At 40.4% G+C, this 24,223-nt stretch overlaps 1 protein-coding gene across 4 annotated transcripts in view; it reads left to right on the forward strand.

The window, feature by feature from the left end:
• The window catches only part of LOC118423877 (growth factor receptor-bound protein 14-like), a 46,702-nt gene that overhangs the window by 18,326 nt on the left and 4,153 nt on the right, over nt 1-24,223 (forward strand). For 2 of the 4 annotated variants that reach the window (XM_035832186.1, XM_035832187.1), the window contains exons 2-20: nt 1,162-1,287; nt 1,821-1,962; nt 2,785-2,812; nt 7,002-7,161; nt 7,481-7,649; nt 9,893-9,985; nt 10,672-10,831; nt 16,260-16,381; nt 16,955-17,044; nt 17,602-17,742; nt 18,318-18,428; nt 18,849-18,947; nt 19,402-19,491; nt 20,239-20,286; nt 21,184-21,252; nt 22,553-22,678; nt 23,067-23,160; nt 23,551-23,638; nt 23,983-24,076. In XM_035832186.1, coding sequence (XP_035688079.1) covers nt 1,882-1,962; nt 2,785-2,812; nt 7,002-7,161; nt 7,481-7,649; nt 9,893-9,985; nt 10,672-10,831; nt 16,260-16,381; nt 16,955-17,044; nt 17,602-17,742; nt 18,318-18,428; nt 18,849-18,947; nt 19,402-19,491; nt 20,239-20,286; nt 21,184-21,252; nt 22,553-22,678; nt 23,067-23,160; nt 23,551-23,638; nt 23,983-24,076 — 1,863 coding nt within the window. In that variant the 5' untranslated portion in view covers nt 1,162-1,287; nt 1,821-1,881. The remainder of the gene's footprint in view (nt 1-1,161; nt 1,288-1,820; nt 1,963-2,784; nt 2,813-7,001; nt 7,162-7,480; nt 7,650-9,892; nt 9,986-10,671; nt 10,832-16,259; nt 16,382-16,954; nt 17,045-17,601; nt 17,743-18,317; nt 18,429-18,848; nt 18,948-19,401; nt 19,492-20,238; nt 20,287-21,183; nt 21,253-22,552; nt 22,679-23,066; nt 23,161-23,550; nt 23,639-23,982; nt 24,077-24,223) is intronic. The other 2 variants (XM_035832188.1, XM_035832189.1) reach the window with 2 other exon arrangements.

The following is a 24,223-nucleotide window of genomic DNA, read 5'->3' on the forward strand; positions in this document are numbered from 1 at the left end:
TCACGTCCTAGCCATATCTAGCTCTTTTCAGTTCTACAGCGTAACTCGAAGTCTGGCTTGTGTTGGTCTGACACGTCACCATGTGCAGTATCTTCTCCACAGTTGGGGGACCACATTTGTGGCAGCGGTCCAGAACTGGCTGGCCCTAATGTGGGAACCATCTGCCTCCGTGTCAGGAAACGTACTGACATGGCACTTTTCTGTACACCGCTCATCTGTTATCTACGCAAAGTTCAACATCGCTCAACCCAAGACACAGGGAGGGTACCCAGGCTATTCGTTTTGACATTAAACTTTAAAGGCCTACCCATGAGAAAGGTTTTGGGCTGTTTTTATTGGCAATACCTCAGGGGTGGAGACATTTTTGGTGGACTAGTCTCAGTGTTTTTTCTAAAGGGGTGCTGCGTTATTGTGGTTAGGCGTTCTCATTGTGTTGCTACTGTACTACAGAATACTGTAAATACAGAAACTTTCGCGATGATTTAATGTTTGCGGTTTTCGCGGCGACCGCTTTTCCGTGAATTAAAAACTACCGCGAACATTTTTCCATGGCAGTAACAGACTACAGTGCATGGTGCTACCGCAAAATTAAAACCGCTGCGAAACGTCAATTTTTTCGCTACCATGAAATTAAATCTACGCAAAATTAAATGCATTTACAGTTACTGTAGTTTTGCTGCTGTATTACAGAATAGAATCGCATAATTTTATATGATAGTGGCATTAAAGGGAATAAGGACTTAAATGGCCACAAAAACCTTCTCACCTCCTACTGTGAAAATAGATAAATTCATAGACTGCATTCACAGAATCGTATTGTGAGGCATCTGATACAATATTGGTTGGATATTCTCCATGGGGAAAAACATGTTGATTTTGCGAAAATGTTGCCTCATTTTTGCGAAAATGCTGCCTTTCATGTTTTGTATGCCCCCCCCCCCCTACTTTTGCCCCTCGCGGAGTCATTTGGGGGTAACTTATGCAGATGTATGCACCTTTCTATTTATTGTATCATTTTGACATGAGAATGGAGTAACTTACAGTAACACAGCATTTGTTAAATAACACGCACTTTAGTTCTCTTTTGATATAGATAGTTCAGAAGAATCTTTATTAAGATTCGAAATTGATGCCTTTGCTTCCGTTTTCTTTCCCCTGCAGGCTTTGCGTATCACACAGCTCAGCTTGAGGAAGGAAATTAGCGACACGTCTGCGTAAAACCGGCCTGAAGCCAGCCAATTACAGCGCTCCTTGTATAGACACTTTCATCAGGGTTCACAGGAACAGGTAATGAGGAAACATTTCTCATTTCCTTCCACTTACACAAAATCATTGACCTCATTTGGAGACACATGCATCGATTTCTGTCAGTTTGGCAATACAGTCGTGTACTGTAAATCTTGAAAATTTTATGTTCACGTTTTTATTTTCTCAGCAAAAACAATTGAATTTACAGTATGTTACTGCCAAATGTCAGTGCTGCATATTGATATGGGTGCTTCATCTGTGATTCTAGAAGTAAAACACCTTTCATCATACCACGAAAGAAAACCACCACAAAACTAAATGAATTTACAGTATCTACAATGTAGTTCTGAAAAGCCGTGAAGACAGTGACCTAAGGGTACGTTAGTGTCTTGACATTTACATGTACAATATGATACAAATTGTGCTGGTAGACATCGGAAATTTGGGAGGTACATGTATGTACTGTACCTTCACAAAACAGTTATAATTGATTGAAGAAAATTGTTCTAACTGTATGCATACGTGACTGATGAACCTCTTCAACGATACAAATTGAACATTTTGTGTTACAGCCCTATGGTTTGAGCAGAAGGATATTTGGGAAGACAGTAGTTTCGCACATCCTGTGTTGCTATGGCAACCTCGGAAACCCGTCGACCAAACATGATGCGGCACGCAGGGTTGGGGTTCCTTGGTGACATCCCGCTGCAGGAAGTGAGTTGGAACCATTTATGTTTCAGAAGGAGAACATATTGTTTTTAATGGCCTGTATTCTTTTTGTTTCTTCTGTCATCAGCCAATGAAAACTTGGTTACTGTGAAGCAGGCTAAAACAGTATATACATTTGTAACAATAAAAAATTGTCGTTACGTAATGCTGATACAAGCTCAGCCGGCAAAGTTATCTTCTATGACCCGGAAGGAGGGAGGTATATGTCTCGTTTCAGATGTTTGTTGGTCTAGTCTTCTTTTTTTAATTTTAAGACATATATCTTAAAGTACAGGCAACGCTTTCATCTTGAGGACAGAGTAGCACACATTTGACAATTGGCTTATTAAGATTTCTTTTCTGACGATTTTCTTTTATTTCCCTACGGAAACATCCTACATTTTCTATAAAAAATGGCGCCTTTCTAGTTTAAATAGAATCTGTATTTCAACTAAAAGGAGATGGGCATCTGACTTTCAGCAGAGCAAGTTGACCTGCACACCTCAGGTCACAGCTGAATTGTGCAATTTTTTTTATCCTCTCTTTCGCACCTAACTTCACTGGGTGTAGCCTGTAGATTAATGATAACATTGATTTGAATTTTCGTAGTCATTCGTAAATTAAAAGGATTTTATATGCTTACATTTAAGACAAGAAATCCTGAGATTTGAGTTGTGCACCTTATTTCATTGTGAGGCCACGAATATAATGATCGCCCCTCGGTTTGATGTGTTGCCATGGCAATGTAATGATATTAGATGATGTCACAGGTGATTGCAGGGGTGCTTGTTACTTGGCATTTATCTCACGAGCTCCCTCTTCTTCCAGACGCAGGTCACAGCTCTAACGCACCAAGGTGAGTCAGTTTTCTTAAAGATCAAGAATTTCTAACATCACTGCTTGTGTGAGAAACAATGATGTGTAGAATTATGTATCAGCTTCTAGGTGGTGTATTAGCTTGGTATGAATTAGGAATTCTGCACATGGCCTGTAAGATTTCTACCCTGACATGTTAGCACATCTCTTATAGAATGCTGCTTTAAAACGGTGTAATGAAAAAGGAGTGCACATCCAACAAAATCTCAAGACAAGTATGCAGTAGCAACCTAGTATGCACCAAGGGCCTGTTGCATTTCACAACTTTTAAGACATTTTATGAATATGAGTAAGAGAGTGTAATATCCTATCTGCCCATCTCCTTTGCCAAAGGAGCTGTTTCAGATCTGTAAATTCTCTCAAATACAATGTGCATTGTGTGTGGCAATTTTTTTAGTCCATTCAGTTATGATATCTGCTCATTTCTCTCGTCTTCTCTTTCCCATTTCTTTTTACTGCTACTTGCTGTGAAATTTACACTATTTGAAGCAGATAGGTATGCTATATTACCATTGTGACAAAAATGAAAATTTCTTGTGCAATCTGGTCCCTTTCAAGCCTATGGTGCTGGAAACCTTGTGTGTAGTTGTTACAGTAGTGGCTTTTGTTTGAAACTCCTAGTGGTACCACTGCACAAAAAGGCAGATTTCCACAAGTTCCCAACATTGTGCACGATGGTGAAACCTGACGTGCCCTCACCGTGGGCACGGGTTTCCACGGGCTGCCTGTTCCCGCGTGCCCCTACAATGAAAACCTGTGCGCACAAAAGGGCACGCCAAGAGTCCGCGCGTCCCACTGTTGCACACTTCCCGTGTTGAGCAATTATCGTTAACAATAGAGGGCTGAGAAGTGTCTGATAATTCAGTTGTGTGAATTGTCAAGTAAAAATACCCAGAACCCTTGCCACATTTCGGTCTGTACTTGTGGGGAAATCAATAATGAAACCCACGCCAACAGTACGTGAATTAAGATTTGCAACAGAATCGTGCCGTATACACGAAACTCAACAAACTACTTTACCTCTATATACAGATCGCGTGTAAGATTAATGTCACTACTGAAGCAACATATTCAATTTCAACGGAGTGTGTCCGATTTCTGTAACTAATCATATGAATTGTTTTCTACGCATTACATGAGTTGATTGTCATCTAGGCTTTAATCTGAAGTGCGGCGCCTATCAATGCATAGATTCTATTAGATTGAAAGTGATGTTCTTTGGTCGGTCGGCTTTGTTTATACAGTATATCAACGCCGCATTCCGACACCATGTTGGATCTGCATTATACTCACTCCTTGTTTGTCAAAATAATCGATTCAAACTTTTAAAAAGATTATTAGGTTATGGAGAACTAGTTCAATATTTGTATAGTTCACTTTCAAAGTTTAATTTTGGTTTGTATCGGTATTATGGAGATTGTCTGCCTGGCTTGGTTTTGGGTTGAATATTTAGGGGCGGAAGTTTGAATACTAATGAACTCAGCAAATGCCTGTTACAAGTGGGTAATACATGTACCGACGAGCAATGTGAAAAGCAAGAAGGTTAGCTACAGGACTTCCACCAGCACCCCTCCCCCAATACACATTTCATTGTTTTGTTTTGTTTTAAAAACATGGTATCCCGACGCGCGTGTCTGATAGCCTCCTTCGCAGGCTACGAGGAGGGTTGGATTTTATTTTATGGGGGGTTCTAAGGTTTTCTAAAGCCGGGAAAGTAATTTTGCCATGGAAGGGAGTTTAGCGGAGGGCTACATACACAGGGTTTTAGTTGGTCGATAATCTTAGGTACCTTTTTTGTTTTGGTTGGTAGGCTTTCTGCAGACACAAATGATTTATCTAAAGCCCAAGGTGTTTTGAAAGAATATTAGAACTTATGCAATTGTGTATTTGATAAAAAACAATGATACACAGGAAAAGCTGAAGCTTCCTTTAGTGAACTAAGAATACTTGTAGAATCCAGAGCGTTATGTACAAACTCATTGCTGTGACATACACACAAATAATATATACAATGAGTTATTGTGTCTGTTTGTATTCAAATACTCATCCGAAGTAGCCAATCGTATTTCACGCATGAGGCGGGTGTTTGAAAATGTGGACCAATCAACAAACGTGTCCAAATTTTCAAACCTGTGACGGTTTTCATTTCAAATCTTCTCATTCAGAGTGCTTTCGCGCAGTCCGACCGGCCGATAGCTAAGTATTTGATCGCACCAATCCGCACGACAAACAGCGCAGGTAAACTCATTGAGAGACCGGACATTATCTTGCCATCGAATTGAATTCCACTGGGACCAAGTTCTACTTTTAGAGCAACAACTGTCCTCCTGACTATTACCCAGTCTACCGAGGGTTGGGCGGGCTCTCTGTGGGTGGGGTGTGGTGATCCCCGCCGCACGGATCGCCAGACGCGCCCCTGACTGTTAGCTCTACGTGGTACACAAGTTTCTGTCCGGTCGGCTTGGGTGATTTGGAGTTCCTTTGGCTCCGTGGAGGCCCTACATGTTTCACGATGGATTGGATACCACTGTTACGAACTTGCACGTCCACGCTTGGAATTCTGCAGCGACTTTGTGATTTTATATGCTCCTGATCATGACTAGCAACTGTTTGTCTAAACAAGGAGGTTAAAAAAAAACTCCTTGGTTTAAAGGACACTTGGACATCATAATGTACAGAGCAGGAATGCTGAATTCAAGAGACCTACAGGAATTTTTCTGTCATCAAACTTGGAGCGACTGCACAGTGGAGCAAGGACAACGTTTAAAACGTCTTTGAGTGGAGCGACTACGGATAACAACCCCAAAACAACAGGATGGAGGACCGACGAACCTCTGGAAGCCAAAGGAGCGACAGCACTAAGTACATATGAAGGAACGCGTCAGGAGCGGTCGACTCTCAAAAATAAAAGAAATAAAACGAAAAACAACGAAAGATAATTCACAATTCAGAAGGAATAAAAGAAAACACATTATATAGAGGGGGAGGGAAAAGCCGGGAGGGTAAATTTTTGGGCTGGGAAAGCCCGGGGCAGTGCAAATGGCGCTGCTTTTAATGACAAAGGGTGTAATTACGGCGTGGCCGAGGCCCGGGGAGATAATTAGCCAATAATTAGCCGCTAAGTTATGCACGAGTCATTCGCACACAAAAGCATACGTCGATAGTTTCCACGCGTACGCACAAGTTTACTAAGATTGCACGGCTAGTGCACACGGGTTTCCACAGGAAGGGCACGTTATGCACACGCGAGTGGTCCGTTTCCACAGGTTTTCACGGGTGCCCCATGTAGGGGCACGTCACGTTCGCACAGTGGGCACCCGTTGAAACCCGTGGAAACTCTGAATTTACTTGCATGTGTACACGGGTTTGCAAAGCGGAAATCTGCCTTTTCGCGCAGTGTACTCTGCTTAGCTCTTTGACTTTCAAAGTACATGATAGACATCATTCTAGTGGGACATCTAGAGTCATGCGGTGATGCACATGTTCTTTTGTAACCCTCTGAAACCAAATCACCTAAGAGGAAGATCAATTGAGAAGCAGTACCCACATTTGTATTTGTCCTCAAGCGGGGAAAGCTCGAGGGATGTCCATATTTGGGCAGATCTTTGGATTGAACAGGAAGGCTTTTGTAGCGAAGTCACGTTTCATCTTCTATAGATCTGCCTGAGACAGTTCCGTCTCTCCGTAACCACCTGAGGCGCTTTTGTCTCTTCCAACTGAATCAGAGAAACATGGGATAAAACGCCATCGATGTCAGCGGGCCAATCACATGTGAGAAATTGGAAAAGGAAAAAGCAAACGCATTGTGTTTTTCTTTTGGTTTCCACAAAAAAGAAGAGATATTTTGTGGCAAAAATAATTCTGGCAGCCTTCACAAAATTTCATTTTGAAGACATGCAACATCTTCTTTTTGTGCACTTCTTGATTTCAGGGAACAAGTCAGTTGTGAGAAATTTGAAACAAAAAAATGAAACAAGATTGCGAACCAAAAAAGAGCTTCCCAAGTAAATTTTGTTGTGTGAAATTGTTTTTTCCACAATAAAATTTTGACAAAAAAATAAAATTTCTTTGTCAAAAAAGAGAAATTTTGTCCTGATTATTATAACAAAGTTTCATCAGTAGATTTTGATGATTTTGCAACATCTTACAACATCTTGTTTCTCTCGCAGATGATGATGTTGACCTTGATGCGCTGATTCGAGACATGAGCTTCGAGGCGAGAGAGCACGTCATGGACAAACAACCTGCTGATGAGGAACACACACCACTGTTAGCAACGGACAGAGACACGCCTAGCAACAGCTTCATGTCACAGAGTAGACCATCCAGGTTAGAGTGTTTGACTATTTGTAGCTACATTATCTCTGTTCCATTCCTGTACTTTTTACTAGAAAAAAAGAATAGACTAAGTTTGACAAATTTTACAAGTTCTCTGCCTAAAAGATCAAAGCTTTTCCTCAAGCTTAGCTTGATCTTTGGCTGAAAATTTACTTTGCCAATTCAAAGAATGCCTTGATACTCTCAAAGTAACTAAGGTAATTTGTTAAGCATCTTTCTTTCCGTTGATCTGCCAATCTGATGAAACTATTCACAGGGTATACAGTCAATCTACACTAAATAATTTCAATTCTACATGTGTTTCCAACAGGCCGGTCCATATCAACCTGAACAACAGCCACTCGCCCAACCACAGGGTTTCGGGCTCTCCCATCAGTTCTCCCTGTACGCCAAACCCGTTTCCCGACATCCCTGTCTCCGCCAGTCCAACGACGTGGATGATCAGTCCCAGAGCTGCCTCCGCTCCCAAGAAAGACACAGTAAGTCAATTAATTACTGTAAATTTATTTACGTTCGTGGGGATTTGATTTCGCAGAAGTGGGAAAAAGGATTTTTCGCAGTGGTTTTAAGTTCGCGGTAGCACCATGCATTGTAGTCTCTTACTGCCATGGAAAAATGTTAAAAAACATTAAACCACCGCGTAAGTATCTGCATTTACAGTAATACACCAAGCAGCCAACCAACCAAGAAATCAATCAATCAGTCAATCAATCAATCAACCAACCAAACAACAAACCAAGCTTCAATCTTGATTCAAAGTGAACAAAAATATATAAAGATTGTATACCCTATTTTTGTAAACAAAGTAAAGTGCTTACCAAAAACTTTTGATCTGTCTTCTGAGTCTCTGACCCTTCTAATAGTCAAGTTGAAATGGCCCGAAGCCTTATTGTCGTGAACAAAGTTTGACGTCAGCAATGGGCCAAAGGTGCGCCATCATTTCAATTTGAGAAGGATCAGAGGACCAGTTGGTCTTTGGGCTTTGTTTTTTGTATGGAAATAGTGAACATCTGAACCTTCGTTTAAATCTAATGTTACATCATTGATACTATTTTGACTTAATGTTTATGTAGAATTTTTGTGTCGTAGTGTATAATGTTACTGTCAATGTTGTTAGTGTTCTATCAGTATTACATGTACCTGAATAACAGCTTAAATGACCTGCAACTTCCAGGATCAGTTCAGTTCAGTTAAGAAATAAAGTGACATATATAATATACAACTATATCAGGCTATATTTCGGTCATGTGTTGGTTGCACTAACATTTTATAACAACAAATCAATAATTCCACGGTCAAATGCGTAAGAATTCAGGCAGTGACACTTTTTTACACTTTGTAAATCGGAATGTTGCCAGGGATAATTTCTGGATCTTTTCCAAATGATTCATTGCTTCTTAGACTGAAGCCATTTCACAGGACTGTCCTATTTGCCTGTTAGGAATTACAAGCATCCAAATAAATAAAGTTGACACAAACTCTATGTCAAATGCCATAAGCATCAGAATTGAGTAAAGATCTTTAATCCCTTCTGCAGCCCCCACCCCTAAAAGGGCTCATTCACTGCAAGTAACCCCCTATAGCACCAGCCATGTGAATGCATTGTGGTGAACCACACATGGACATACACGTGAATACACCCAATGCCCCTAGGCAGTCCCATCAAGATTTGACAATGACATCATCACTGACAGTCTTAAAGCAAAACTGTTACGTTGGTTGTTGGTATTTCCCGGGCCAGAATGGTAGTGAAATGACTGTGAATTTTACGATCATGGGAAAGGCGAGTTGTTGATTATACCTTTTCTTTCATTTACACCTTAATCATGAGAATGAGGATTCAGTAATACATTATATGATGTGAAAGGTCAGATGAAATAATTGATGGCATTTATATTGTTACGATTGAGGTAAGCATGCTTAGATATTGTAGTGTTCATATGCAGGTTGTTTTGTTATGTTTGCTACGTATACTACTATGATGCACTTTTGACTCTAGGTACTGTACTGTATGAAATCAGGACTTGAAATACCACATGTACATTTGTGTGTACCCTGCGTAGTGCCCGTGAAATTGGATTAGTAAATGCATTGTTTGCTTCTATATGCACAGTGATGCACATAACGCTTCCCGTGTAACAAACTGTTGTGGATTTATGGTTACTGCGTGATGCTACAATCACCCACGAAACAAGCCCGATTTGGCCTCAGAAAAAAAACCTACAATCATACATGTAGCTTCGCTATTTACCAGTAATCCGGACATACTTCAGAGAAAGAGCTTCATTTTCATGTATTACCAGTCAAAGCATCTTGTCATTGTGGTTGAATTCTCGTAAGATATGATCATGCTACCTTAAAGACACTACTAGAGACAATAGATTGGTGATTATTCACTATTATCCATGAGGACTTTGAAGAAATGGAGCATTAAAAATCTGTACCGTGGGCCTGAGCATGATCCCCGGGTTGGCTCAGCTCGGACATGTTGTAAGGGATATTGCATTTCGTCTTTCGAAAGGGGCGTAAAATGGGGGTTCCGTGTTCAAGGAGGTGCCTCGAGCACATTGCACAGCCTTATTACTCAGATTAGGTACCTACTGGCTGAAATGATACACTAAAGTGAATTAGAATGTGTAACTGTATAGATAATCCTACATACAAGGTTGAGATATTTGTCTAGTACGTGACACTGACGAGTCACTGTGATTGTGTCAATCAGGGCTCCTCCGTGATAAAGAGACCCACAGAAACCACGAGCCCCATGTTGCCTCAGCGCAGAGACGAGTACAGAGACTACAGGGAGATGAAAAGGGTACCAAACACTTCTTCTTGTATTTATATTTTGCTGTGTTCTTGATGTGTCAGACTTTCAGGTCTATAGATCAACAAAAAGCATATAGTAACTAGAAAGGCAACGTTTTTTCAAAAGTTCATAATGTTTTCCCTGTAGCCTTTTGTAAGGCTACTCGCACACAATACTAATAATACCATTAAGTCTCGGCCAATAGTATTGTGTGTGAGTAACCCCCAAAATGTTCATACTTACAATGTCCAATGTCTAATATAAGTTTTGATTGGCTACTGGACAGGTGGAAAAGAACACACTACAGGGTTGAACAAGTTTTCTAAAATTCACTTGTCCTATTGGGCAAGAACATTAAAGATTTACTTGCCCAAACAAACTTTTTACTTGCCCGGAATGCATTATGTAAATAATGTTTTTTCTATATATTTTCATTTCCAGTAATGGAATCTTTTATCATTGGCTCTATTTGTCTGTGTTGACCAATGCTTGATACCATGATTATGAAATAGTAGTAACAAAATCACACAATTTTGCATTGCCCGATTCGGGGCCTGGGGCAGGACATGTGGTTGCCCGATCAGCACTTTCACTTGCCCGGGACAATCAGACTATTAGATTTGTCCAACCCTGCACCAGCAATAACCTTTTCCCTAACAGGGAAAACATGACAAAAATTATGATATCTCCAACAGGTGAGCATCAAGATACACAAATGTGACGGCACGAGCAAGGCGGTGGACGTTGGCGAGCAGATGACAGCGAGAGAGGTTTGCAGCGAGGTGGCCCTCCGATGTCGCAGCTCAGACGAGAGAAACTGTGTTCTGATGGAGCACATTGTGCCTCTTGGCCTCGGTATGTATGTCCAACATACAAATGTGACATCTTACAGAAATACATACTAGACCCAGGGTTGTAGCCAGCATTCGTCCTTCCGTCCTTTGATGAAATTTAGACTTTTGGGAAGGACAAAAATTTTCCCCATTCCATCCTCTGAAATTGCGTGGCGCAGCGGCGGCATTTGTGCCTCGTGACCGAGAGGTTGAGGGTTCGAATCCGACTGCGTGTCACCGATCTTGTGCCCTTGGAAAGGGCACTTTACACGGCTTTCCTCACTATACTCAAGTGAAAATGAGTAGCCAGTGCAATGGCCTAGTGGGTAGAGTGTTCGCCTTGCATTCGGAAGGTCATGAGTTCGATCCCGGCCGAGTCATACCAAAGACTTTAAAAAATGGTAGATGCTGCTTTCTCCGCTTAGCACTCAGCATTTGGGAAAGAGTATGGAAGTTGAACACACACCACTACCTGTAGTGATTGCGTTGTGTGTGGCCCAGGGCTAATGAAACAGAGATGGGCACCGCCCTATGCGCCATCTTGGTGCGGGAAGGGTTTAACTTTTTAATCCTCTGAAATGGCCAAATTAAATCGCCAAGTAAAGATATTAATTGAACTAAGCTGGGTCTATCAGCAAAATTTGTACCTCAAAATAAAACAAATTGCATTTCAGAGAGTCTAGATTTCAAAATTTCCCACTTAGGATCGTTGCGCCTTCGACAGGATTTCTAATCAAAATCCAGGCGACAAAAAAATTTCAGGCTGACAAGAACACTGACTAGACATTTCCATGTTTCCATCCTTCAGTCTACTCTCTTATTAATGGAAAACAACCTGTAAGTTGCAGCCTAGTTGTCCATGTGCATTGATAGGTCAAAAACTGTGAATTGTGATACATTTACAGAGGATATATGTTTGCAGTTTTTTCACTGAATTATGAGTCACCACACATTCATCAAACCTCGAACGAGTGCCATGTCTCTCATTTCTTTAATACTGTCATTTCAACTACATTACTTGAAACACTGCAAATCTTGCCTTTCCCTCCCTACCACAAAATTAAGTCCCTGTAAACTCGAGTCCATTTACGGCTGTATGGTTGTATGGTCATGATTCTGTGCATGTGCGTTTGTACCTGGTCGAGCAACATCTGCTATTATATTGTGTTTTACGACTCAAGATAGCTGATGTCAAGGTAGCTGATGTAAATATGGAAAGAGTTGTCTCAAACCAGTGTAAATGTTGTGATCCCTTAAATACATTTGTAAGACTACAAAATTCACAGGTCAGCAAGGTCAGCAAGTATGGGAATGCTTCTGTGCACGTACGTTTGTACCCGGTCGAACAACATCTGCAATTATATTGTGTTTTACGACTCAAGATAGCCGATGTCAAGGTAGCGATGTAAATGAAGAAAGAGTTGTCTCAAACCAGTGTAACTGTTGTTATCCCTTAGATAAGACTACAAAATTCACAATTATTTGGTTAATATTGTACTGTGTTAGACAGTTAGATACTTAGGAATGGTTGTCAGGACTTGAAGTGAAGCCCTTTTATGGCGGGACTAGTACACATACCTAAAGCTTGAGATGCGTATGAGGCGTATATTGTACTAGTATTACGTTTGTTTCAACTGCAGACTTTGCACACTGCGAATCTTGCCTTTCCCTTCCTACCTCAAAATTAAGTATCTGTGAACTTAGGTCAATTTATGGCATGATTTTATGCACGTACATAAAACAACATGTGCGATATCATGTTAATCTAAATTACGACAAAGTAGAAATAAGTCCCTGTGAACTCGAGTCAAATAAGGTCAGCAAGTATGGGAATGCTTCTGTGCACGTACGTTTGCACCCGGTCAAGCAACACCTGCTATATTGTGTTTTACGTCAAGATAATGGCAAGGTAGCCAATAAATATGTCAGGATAATGTCAAGGTAGCCAATAAATAAAGAAAGAGTTGTCTCAAGCCATGATGTGAAAGCTCATTGCTCAAGCCAGTGTAATTGTTGGGGACGTCGATTTTTTTTTCTATTTACAAATATTAGGCACATTATGTTATATCTATACAAAATTCATAATGTTTTAGGTGAGCATTGCACTGTGTTAGACATTTAAATAGGAGCTTACTATGATAAGAAAATGTCAGGACCTGAAGTGATCGCCTTCTTGGGGGTGGGGGTGGAAACCTTGAGGCAGGGAACTTTTTATAGTATCTCACCTTGAGGGGACTTTGTGTACAGTGCAGAGAGTATCAAGAGATAGTGCTTTAGATTTGTGAATATCATTTGTCTTTTAGTAAGTATGCATATAAGTGTTTTTATTGGTAAAACTATCAAAAATTTTGCTGTGCAAAATGGTTTACATTAGGGCTTACAAAACCATTTTTTCTTATTGTACCGGTCCAGAAAAACTGGACCTGAAAAAATTTGGTTGACTGGATGTTGGACCTATCAGAAAATCAACAGATTATATGATCAGGAATTCACACATCTTGCATGGGGCTTACCGGTCGAAGAAAATGACAAGAGCAAAGCCAAGTAGAGTTATAGTCATTTCTACAAAGTTTTGCTGTCAATCGTACAGAGACAGTTAGTCTTGTAGGATTTTAGAACGCCAGTGGGAGTCAAATTAACCACAAAATATGCTCTCTTGTAGCAAAATGGATCATTGTTTTGAGTAGCGTCCATTCATATGGTTTCACATACTGAATCAGGAATCATACGGAATCATCCAAAGAAGGGCCACAAAGATCATAGACCTCCCCGAAACTGACTTGCACAAATGTCAGATTCAGCCCCTGGAACAACGCAGAAACGTAGGGGCTCTCACCCTCCTGCACCGCATGTACAGCCACGACGCACCTGCACCACTCAACAGTCTACTTCCTGAACCCTATATACACTCAGCACAAAAAGTTTGGAATATCAACTTTGGTTGATCATATTTATGTTGTTTCTGCATCAATTTCAATATATTATATATCTATAGAAAGCTTGCATGATTTTCTTTCCAATGGTATCAAACTCATTATCATTGTTAACTCATGGAACATACACTAGGCCTGCTAACGTGAGCGGGTCACGAAAAAAAAGTGCCCAAATTCCCCCGTTTCTGTTCAAAACTGTATCGTCCGGTTCAACCGTTGTTATGGCCGCGGGTGACAATGATTCAATCAATCCTTTTATCACCTCACGTTTGGTATACAGAACATCCAAGTTTCTTTTAGCATATCTAAGTAGAGTATTTTATTAGTGTAAAGTCATGGAACGAGGACTAGGCCCGCTTACGTACATGGGGTCCTAAAGATAAAGTGCCAAAATTACCCTACTAAAGTCAATCACTCCATTCTGCTCATTTTCTTCGGTCAGTATTGACTTGTAAATGAAGGCAAGTTGAATAAACAGGACATGTCAATCAAAGCTACTATTACTCTTTATTCAAGCAAAAATTCTGAGCCATGGCAAGAGGTGATCAATCGAGTGCTAGCCATAAGCCGTAGGAAGGCTATTCCACCCTAAGACTGTGCTCCAGCATCCAATGGTCCTTGCTCTGTGTGAACTGGTGTTGTAATCTAGCAGAATGGCATTTGGTCCAACATTGAAGAGGTAGAATGTTGCTACTGGATGGAGGATGGTGTCCCTATATGTCACCACATTAAGTTGCCTGGAATGATGACGAGTCTTGTTTACCCTATGGTGGGTTATACCGCCCCACACAATGACGCTGCGTCCACCACCAAATGCCGAAAGTTACTCTTGCCTTGTCAGCGTGCAGTTCTCCTTGCCGCCTCCACGCTTTGATTCTGCCATCCAACTATCGAAAGGGCAGATTAACTCTACTCAAGTGTACTAAAACATTGTATGTTCCGTATACACAATGTGAGGTGAAAAGAGGATTGATTGAACCAGTGACACGTGCGCCAATATCAACAGGACGATGCAGTGTTGAACAGAAGTAGGGGAATTTGGGCACTTTTTTTCCGTGACCCACTCACGTAAGCAGGCCTTGTGCTCGTTTTATGTGTTTACAATCATAATAAGTTTGATACCATAGGAAAGAAAATTACACAAGCTTTCTATTGATATCTAATACATTGAAATTGATGCATAAATAATGGAAATATAATATACCAAAGTTGATATTCCAAACTTTTTGTGCCGAGTGTACATCGACGTGAAACCCACCTGTCTACATCTCAACACTGCAACGCCTTGGAACCTGTGAAATCAGCGACAACATCCCACCGACGTACCTTCCTCCCGGCCACAACAAAACTCTGGAACTCACTGCCTCAGCATATAGTGACACTTAGGGACAGACATAAGTTTAAGACAAGTATCAACAACCACTTCAGCGACCTACGTCAGCGCCCTTAGGACAGCTGCTAATGCTGAAGATCGGAGCATGACTACATAGATAAAAAAAAAAAAAAAAGGTCCAGGTTCAGGTCCTAACCTGGACCTGATCCTTTGGACCTGAACCGGACCTGGACCTGAATTTTCTTTACCGGTACCCTCCCCTAGTTTACATGACTTGTATACATGTGGACATTCCAACATCGCACACTATCAAGTTATTTTTAACTTACCATCTCTCCCCCCTGTTAATTTTTCATTTTCCATGAAGTGCCAGTGACTAGACCAGTGATAGCCTCCAGAGTGACACAGCCTGGCATTATCTGATGATCATTTTCAGCTGTTTCTTAACTGTTGCAATGTTCACTTTACAATCAGGAGGTTGGGGGGGTCACACGAGCATGTACTGGTGTATCAAGTCTGTATGAACTTTGTATTGACATTTCATATGCAGCTGTATGACTCATATGCATATCAATCATTTTGTGTCAGTTTTAGGTGCACATACAGTACAGTAATACGCCTAGTATGGCGCAGCACGTGTATCTAAAGCTTGCACGAAACGATAGAGACCTGCATGAGGCATATATTGTGCATACGACTGGGTGTGAAAAGAACTGTCTATCAATACAGACCAAATAGGTTTGATATACACACACACATAAGACCGTACCTTTACAAAGATTTGAAAGTGGCACATGGTCCTTTCTCTGCTTTCCGCTTAGCACATACAAGAAAGTACATTTGTATGGGAGTTCAATACACTCCTGTTGTGGTCTATATAGAAATGGAAGTTGGCACCACCAAGTAAAAGAAATGATTCATGAAGTAAAAGAAATGACCAACATGAACTATGAACTATGAGCTTTAGCTCTACTATGTTTGTGCACCATGTATATGTGATGATATATGTTGAATAGATTTATCAGGAATGTAATCTGTATTTCTCTTATATTTTATCTGACCCTTACTTCCCTCACGACCTCATTAAAAACATCTTACAGGGCAATTTGATCTTCTCATGATCAAACCTCTACACACCAAAAAGAGTAGGAAGGATTCTAACCCCCTGTTTGTAATTTTTCCAGAGAGAAATTTGGAGGACCATGAGAGGGTACTACAGGTGTGTAACTCCTGGGGCAGGGACAGTAGCAACAAGCTCGTCTTCAAGAAAGACTTCAGAAAATACGAAGTCTTCTGCAATCCATCGGTAGGTTTGATGATCTTACTTGTCTTCAAACAAATATAGATTGTAATGTCAATGAAGTTTAAACATCCAGGTAATTAGATATGCCAAATAGCAATTGCTCAAGCAACTGGGTATGATTTTGGGAATGATCAGACGTTCAGCTCCTGTAACTCAAACAACACAAGTCATTTGCATCAACTTTGTTTTGACTTGTCTTACCTTAGTTTACTATAACTATTGCAAAATTGTCATAATCGCTTTTGCATATCGATTCATAATTAGGATGTAAAACCTGCACTCCAACAAGATCTCTTCAGTGTCATTGATGAAAGATAATAGATGTTATCTGAAATGTCTGACTGGTTTCCTATATCATATCCAATTACCTGTCAATGAGTAATTATAAATTATTAGTTTTTATAGTATTCAGTATACAAAAATGGATTTGGAGTGGAGTATTATGATTGATTTTTAAGAATACAGTCACAGGATTAGCATAATTTTACAATCATATTTGAAGAAACAAAATAAGCAAAAAACATTGTACATGATGTGAGATATTTAGCCTTCAAGAATTTTGTCCCTCTTTTCTAGCAATTCTTCCCTGAGGACATGCTGACCAACTTTGATGAAATTGGGTCTCATTCAGAAAAGGCAGAGATGGCAAGAAACATGCAGCTTTTAGTGAGTATATTAGATATTCCTCAACATGAATCCGAAATTTAACAGTCCCCAGTCGTAGAATGCCCAGCTGGATGTTAGTAAAAAAATAGTGATCATGTATAATGAAAATAGTGAAACCCAGCCTAACTTTGAAGATTACTAAAAATGAAAAGTTCTTGGAAAGTACTATTGACAAATGCATGGTTGTGTGTTGTGCGTGTGTGTGTGTGTTTGTCTGTGTGTTTGTCTGTGTATGTGTCTGTGTGTGTATGTCTGTGTCTGTGTGTGTATGTCTGTGTATGTCTGTGTGTGTGTCTATATGTGTGTACATTTTGTATGTCTGTGTGTGTGTGTGTGTGTGTGTATGTCTGTGTGTGTGTCTGTGTCTGTATGTCTCTGTGTGTGTGTCTATATGTGTGTACATTTTGTTTGTCTGTGTGTGTGTGTGTATGTCTGTGTGTGTGTGTCTGTGTGTGTTAGGCCAAGGAAAAGAAAAAGACAAAAACATGACATTTCTTTAGTCAAATTCAAAACAACTTTCGATGGATACTTACTGCTGAACATTAAACTTTCCCCAGAACTTGTTAGGAACACCAGGAAGTGTACCCAACCTGCAGGGGTGGCTGCACATCCGAGACGCCCACAAGAAAAGCTGGAAGAAAGTCATGGTTGTCATAAAGGGGTCCGGCCTCTACTACTCCACAAAAGGCAATTCCATGGTGAGTAACATTTGCTAGGTAACGCAGGATATTTCCCTCCCAGTCTTGCTAAAAGATACTATCCTGTTTGAACATATCTCTGATATTCAAAAAGATTTTCTTCTTGAAGACATATGCAAATGATACATGTTCTTTCTCAATGGATCCCTAATTAGAAAATAAATCATTACTGTGAAGTGGTAAAATTCACATGTGCCTTCTGTCAAAATAGTAAAAGAATTACAGCTTTTGCATATTACATACGTCTACTATACACTATACAGTCAGGTGCTTCTCACTTAGACTTTTGTTATATACTATATATAGTCTCTTCTCTGCTATTCCGTCCGGGAACCTTGACATCACTAACGTCTGTAATCATCCAAATTTTGGACGAGGATACATGAGCATTATTAAGGAATGGATTCATGCGCTTGTTTGAACCCGCATTCCAACTCCCAAAACGCTTGCTATGTATTTTGTCATGTTAGCTTGTCATGTTAGCTTTTCATATTAGCTTGTAGAAGAAAATCTTGGGCCTAATTTATGAAAGATCTTGACCTACATGTATTGTCATGTTGACCTTTGACCCACAGGAGCCGCGCCACTTGCACTGCTACAGCGCATACTCCGACTGTGACATCTACACAGCCACGCAGGGGAAGAAGGTCTTTGGGGCACCGACAGAATTCTGTTTCTGCATCAAGGTAATATTTTGCTGTTCTGCTGTATTCTGATCTCATTTTGGGATGGAGGGACACGATTAATTGTATGGAAACGTATAAGGTTAGATTCATCCTTCATTTGCACGGGATTGCGCCTCCTGTTGGAATCCCTCGGAATTGCACCCGAGAGAGACTGGTCCGCCCACTCGGTCCCAGAGTGCCTTGCGTTGCTTGTTGTGGGGGTCTCGATCAAACACGGCCATGCCCATGTCGTGCGTATTGGTTTTCCAATCATGGCCAAAGCTACATTGTACTTTGTCTGGTCTTTTGTGTAATCCAATGTATGTTAAGACAGCAAACAGAGATGGAACACTTCACCCCTTGACTTACAAATAGGATGAAGGAATGCGACATTCAACATGTCACGCCACTCATCCTTATGTTCTATCTCTGGCTCCACAGCCCTCCAAACTGAATGTGGAAAAGCATGACATCAAGTGTTTGTGTGCAGAAGACGAGAGAACAAGACAGTGCTGGCTGACAGCCTTCAGAATATCAAAGGTATGACTGTGTGTGCAGGTGAACTCTAGTCTAAAGTATTGTTCAAACCCTTGTAGTGCTAAGTGGCACATATATGTAGGTAAGCGAGTTTCCTTGCTATGTATGCTTATACAAGGAGGAGTTGCTATAAAGCCCTTTTCAAAGCAACTTCTTGAACATGCATATGACCCCATTTTATGTCCCTTCCAAAACATAGGTTCAACCAGTTTTTCTAGTTAGCTATACATGTGTTGAATGGTTCTGCCAGTTCATTCTAGTGATGCCGAAGAAGAGTGATGGATGTCACTCGAAACATCCGGGAGTAAATATCCGTTTTTTATCCAGTTGTAGAGATTTGTATTTGAATATTGTTTTCCTGTATGTCTAACCTTCATAAATGTATAAAGTAGTAATCACTGCCAAGAATAAATGTCAAGAATAGTCTTTTGTTGACATGTCGACTGGTTTGTTACAGCATGGACAGCTGCTGTATAAGAACTGGGAGTTATCGAAGAAATCCTGGAAGTTTTCAGACGAAGGCTGTCCTAGTCCCATCATCTCACCGGTAAGTAAACCTTTTTAAAAAGTTGACAACTCTACAAATCAGCTCATGTTCAGTTGACATCAAAAGCAATTGTCATTCAATGTGTCAACTTTCTTTTTCGTCTTGTGTTCAAGATCTGTTATGTCAACTGTGTAAAACCTTACTTGAAAGTTCATAAGTGTTGGTTAGGGGTGGGTTTTTCTTGATGGACCAGTCCAGAAAAAAATGGACCTGAAAAAATCAGTGGACCAGATGTTGGACAGATTAGAAAATGTAGAGATTATACCGGCACTACGGTGGCAGGTGTTCACGTGTATTGGGGCTTACCAGCCAAAGAAAATAACAAGAGCGAAGTAGAGGAGAGATGACAGTCCTATTTTACCAAGTTTTTAACAGTCAAACTTGGTCTAAGTTAACAGAGGCAGTTAGCATTGTTTACATGAAGATAGGATGCTCCACCAAACAGATTTCTTTGTGGCAAAATTGACCATTGTTTTTGAGTATTGCCTATTCACAAGTTTTCACAACAATCTGGACCTGAACCGTAACTGTACCTGAATTTTCTGTACTGGTATCCACCCCTTAGTAGTGTTGGTAGAAGTTCCTAGTATTATATGGCATCAAGGTGGTTCAATTTGATGTTATTTGGTTGTTCAAAAGTTAAGCGTACACCTTCTTCCAGCACTGCATGCTTTTTAGAAAACGCACCAATAGTAAGATGTTAGTATGCAAACTTTCCTTTCTGTGGTGTCCTGTTTTGTGTTGTAGCGTTCCCCTGAGCACGTCTGGAGACCTAGTCGTTGCACCTTACCCCAGGTTTGCTTCCATCCTCTGTCATCACCACCCACCCATAGTCAATTATTATCACATCATTCTCCACCCATAGTCAATTATCATCACATCATTCTCCACCCATAGTCAATTATCATCACATCATTCTGTTATGTTCACGTTTATCTGTAATTTGCACTGATCATGTGTAGGGACCATCCAGTGATACTAACAATCAGGGCGGATCAAACATTAAATGTTGATTCTAAAGCAGGGTTCAAACCAGATGTTGAATATGAAACATTTTATTTTGTAAGAGTTGCTTTGAGGGGTGAACATTTCCGTTATGGCACAAGGATTTTAAAGACAGTTTTCTTGTGTCAATGTCTGAATTTCAGCTTGCTTTTAACTATATTTCTCACAAATATGATCTGTTGATAGATAGTTTTACTTCAGGAAAACAGTACTGTGTCAAAAGTTTGGTTGGGAAGAAAGAAAATGTTTTTTTTTACTACTCTAAGCTTATAGTGAAACACATATGATTTAATACTGTAAGGGTTGGGTACAGGGTTCAAGCCAGTGTCCATCCTACCGTTCTTTGACAGAATTATGCCGCTGGGGACGGACAATGATTTTGCCCATTCTGTCCTCTGTGATAGACAAAAATTGTCATCTAAAGATTTTATTGAACCAAGCTGAGTCTGCAAGTAAGATTTGCCCCTCAAAATAAAGAAAATAGTGTTTCAGGGGATCTAGATTTCACAATTTTTCCCGAATCCCCCTAGGATCATAATGGGTTCGACAGGATTTCCTTTTGAAATCCAGGGGATGGAAATATATTTCAGGCTGGCTAGAACACTGGAAGGGTATATCCTGAGTCCTATACAGTACGGTAGAAGGAGTTGAGCAGATTTAGAACTGTTGCCGTGATCTTTCTAAAAGGAGTGGAACCTGGGCAGCTATCGCCAGCGCATGTTGATGCAGGAAAGCCAGGCCAAGGAAGAATGGGCGGTGAGTATACACACACGGCTGAGGTGTTTCTTGGCCTTTTCAAAAAGTTTGGGGTCCTCATTTTGTAAGTTGTCACTTATACTGAGCACCACAGGATTAGGCCATGTTGATTTGACTATATGGATGACATCCTCATATATCGTTTTTCGTCCATTTCCAGAAAAAAATTTTTTCCATCACACTGTAAATTGTATATCTCTGCTACAAAATGAGTAGTTAAGTTGAAAGAAATATCAGCAAACAGACTTCATAGAATGCCAAAGTCAATTCCTAAGTCGAAATAGAGGATGTGAAAAGAACAAAAATGAACAATCCACTGTTTGGTATATCGTACTCATTTAATAATTAGTTCCTTATATTTCAAATGAAGGCAACTTTCTTTTGACAAACATTTTTTTCTTCAACATGCTCACACCAGTTTTGGGTGTCCCAGAGGATGTCATACATAAAATCAAATGAACATGGCCTTATCAAAGCCAACCATCTTGGACAACAAGTCATAGATGTTGCCAAATGCCGGTCTATGAGTCAGTTTCTTGTCATTGGATGGTCCCTTTAATACCTTCAGAATCTGTAATTTCACCATCTTTTTATTTTTTCTTAGCTTGTCCGCTTATTTTGTTTTCATTTTAGGGCAACCTAAGGCAAAACAGAAACCGAAACATGGAAAAACATAACAATGTTGGAGTTAACACTACAAAATCATAAGTTTGCTTCCTAACCTTTCAGCTCCCCATTGACTGTCTTGTGTTGGTGTCACTTAAATTCATACTCATAAAATGGTGTATCCAGTACTAGTCATCGCTCACATCTGTACATAAGAGAATGCAATCAAACGACAATAACCAAACCCTACTGGTGTCATGGGCCCAGCATCTGACGTGTATTCACTTCTGCTTGGTGGCCAAGTACAATCGTACCTCCACATGTCATCAGATGTTTCCGTATAATTTTGGCGACTGTTCTCACTTTGGTATTCTACGACTCTACTATCTTTTTTCCTTTATCTTTTTGCACTTTATGGCACACATTTGCTCACTTTGTACCTGCTTCTTTTGATTTACTAAATGGTAGAAAACTTCTTCTCTTTTTGGAACTGTGGAACTGGACAACAAAAATCCATGCATGTGAGGATATGTCATCCATAAAATCGAATTAACATGGCAAGGGTAATAATGTCTGCAAAGATGTATATAAGGGAAGACATCAGTAGAGCTGTAGTAGAATAACATTTTTCCATACTTACCTTTACAAGAAGTAGTAAAAGTTCTTACATATTTGGTATTACATTGCCTTACAGAGAAGTCCGCAGGGTCCGGGTGGAAAGAACCGTGTGGCGATGGACTTCACGGGATACCGCGGTCGGGTCATCGCTAACCCTAACGAGGCGGTGGCTGTAGCCGTGGAGGAGGGGCAATCGTGGAGGGTAAGGGACAAACCAGAACAGATCTGTGGGGAGGGGAGGGGAGGGTAAGGGACAAACCAGTACTGATCTGTGGGAGGGGAGGGTAAGGGACAAACCAGTACTGATCTGTGGGGAGGGGAGGGTAAGGGACAAACCAGTACTGATCTGTGGGGAGGGGAGGGTAAGGGACAAACCAGTACTGATCTGTGGGGAGGGGAGGGTAAGGGACAAACCAGTACTGATCTGAGGGGAGGGTAAGGGACAAACCAGAACTGATCTGTGGGGATGGTAAAGAACATTTTGAAAGTTGAATCTTCTGTCAATACACAAATGTGTTACATGTTGAAATGGTCGAATATGTGGCCTAGTTTAGGAAGCATTTTAGGAATCTTTTTTTTTACTCTTACAGAAAAGACACTCCAGTGGTTCCAGAGCCCTGGTTGGGAGTCCCAGGAACAGTCCGTTGCTGTCACCACGGTCTTCCAGATTTATATCTCCTCAAGGTAAGGATGAGGATAAATTCATTTGATTACATGGGAGTGTGCAAAAATACAAGTTGGACAAAAAAGAGTGCCATTATTATGACATCTTAGTTGTCAGGAAGGTTGAACAAATGACTAAACACTGAGTATGGTATGACAAACAAACAATGCATTCTATATTTTGATTCTTTTGGTTCTTCTTTTTTTACTTTTGTGTACAGCACGTATTTGCTCATTTTGCAGCTTCTTTGTACGATTTACAGTATGGTCGCAAACTTTTTTTTTAGAAATGGACAAAAATTCGTGCATGCATGGACGCCATCCATAAAATCAAGTTAGTGTAGATGCCTCCATCTTCTTGTTTTATACCTCTTGATGATCCTAATAAGGAATTTTTTCTGTGATTGACAGGTGTTCATCAGACTCAGCCTTGGTTTCATCATGGGATCAACAGGGAGGAGGCCAACAACATGATGCACATGCAGGGCATGGTGGACGGGTCAGTAAAATACTCTCCGAGTTTCTGTTTTGTCTTTTATCTGTTTTTCTTCTCACTTACAGGTATAGTGTTCAAATTTACAACATTCTGTGCTATTTTTGCGTTGTCCAAAAGTCTGTATTTTTGTTACCAGACCATAAAGATATGCTGTGATAAATAAGAAAAGCAAGAGGCCAGTATCTTGCCTGCACTCTGCATGTTAAGCATGATGCAGAACATTTAAAACAACATTGTAGCTGCAGTTTTTAAAATGATCAACAGGAGGCGCTGCTGTACAGTGACCCTATCTTGCAGAGACTTGCTTTTATGTTTGACCCTGTCCTCTGATTGGTTGTGGTTGACAGGTTGTACTTGGTGCGAGAGAGTCAGACCTTCCCTGGGACGTTCGTTCTCACATTCTGCCATGACCAGAGAGTAAAACACTACCAGATCCAGCCTGTAAGTTGTTAATGATTGTGGCTAATTTGGCACTTTTCACAGCCAATGATCACTCTAATTTAAACTCAACAATTCAGTATATTTATCGACATCTTGATTACTTTATTGATGATATGAATGATGATTGACCATACAACTACCCTTTTC

Source organism: Branchiostoma floridae, chromosome 10, assembly GCF_000003815.2.
Source record: "Branchiostoma floridae strain S238N-H82 chromosome 10, Bfl_VNyyK, whole genome shotgun sequence".
Lineage (NCBI taxonomy): Eukaryota > Metazoa > Chordata > Leptocardii > Amphioxiformes > Branchiostomatidae > Branchiostoma > Branchiostoma floridae.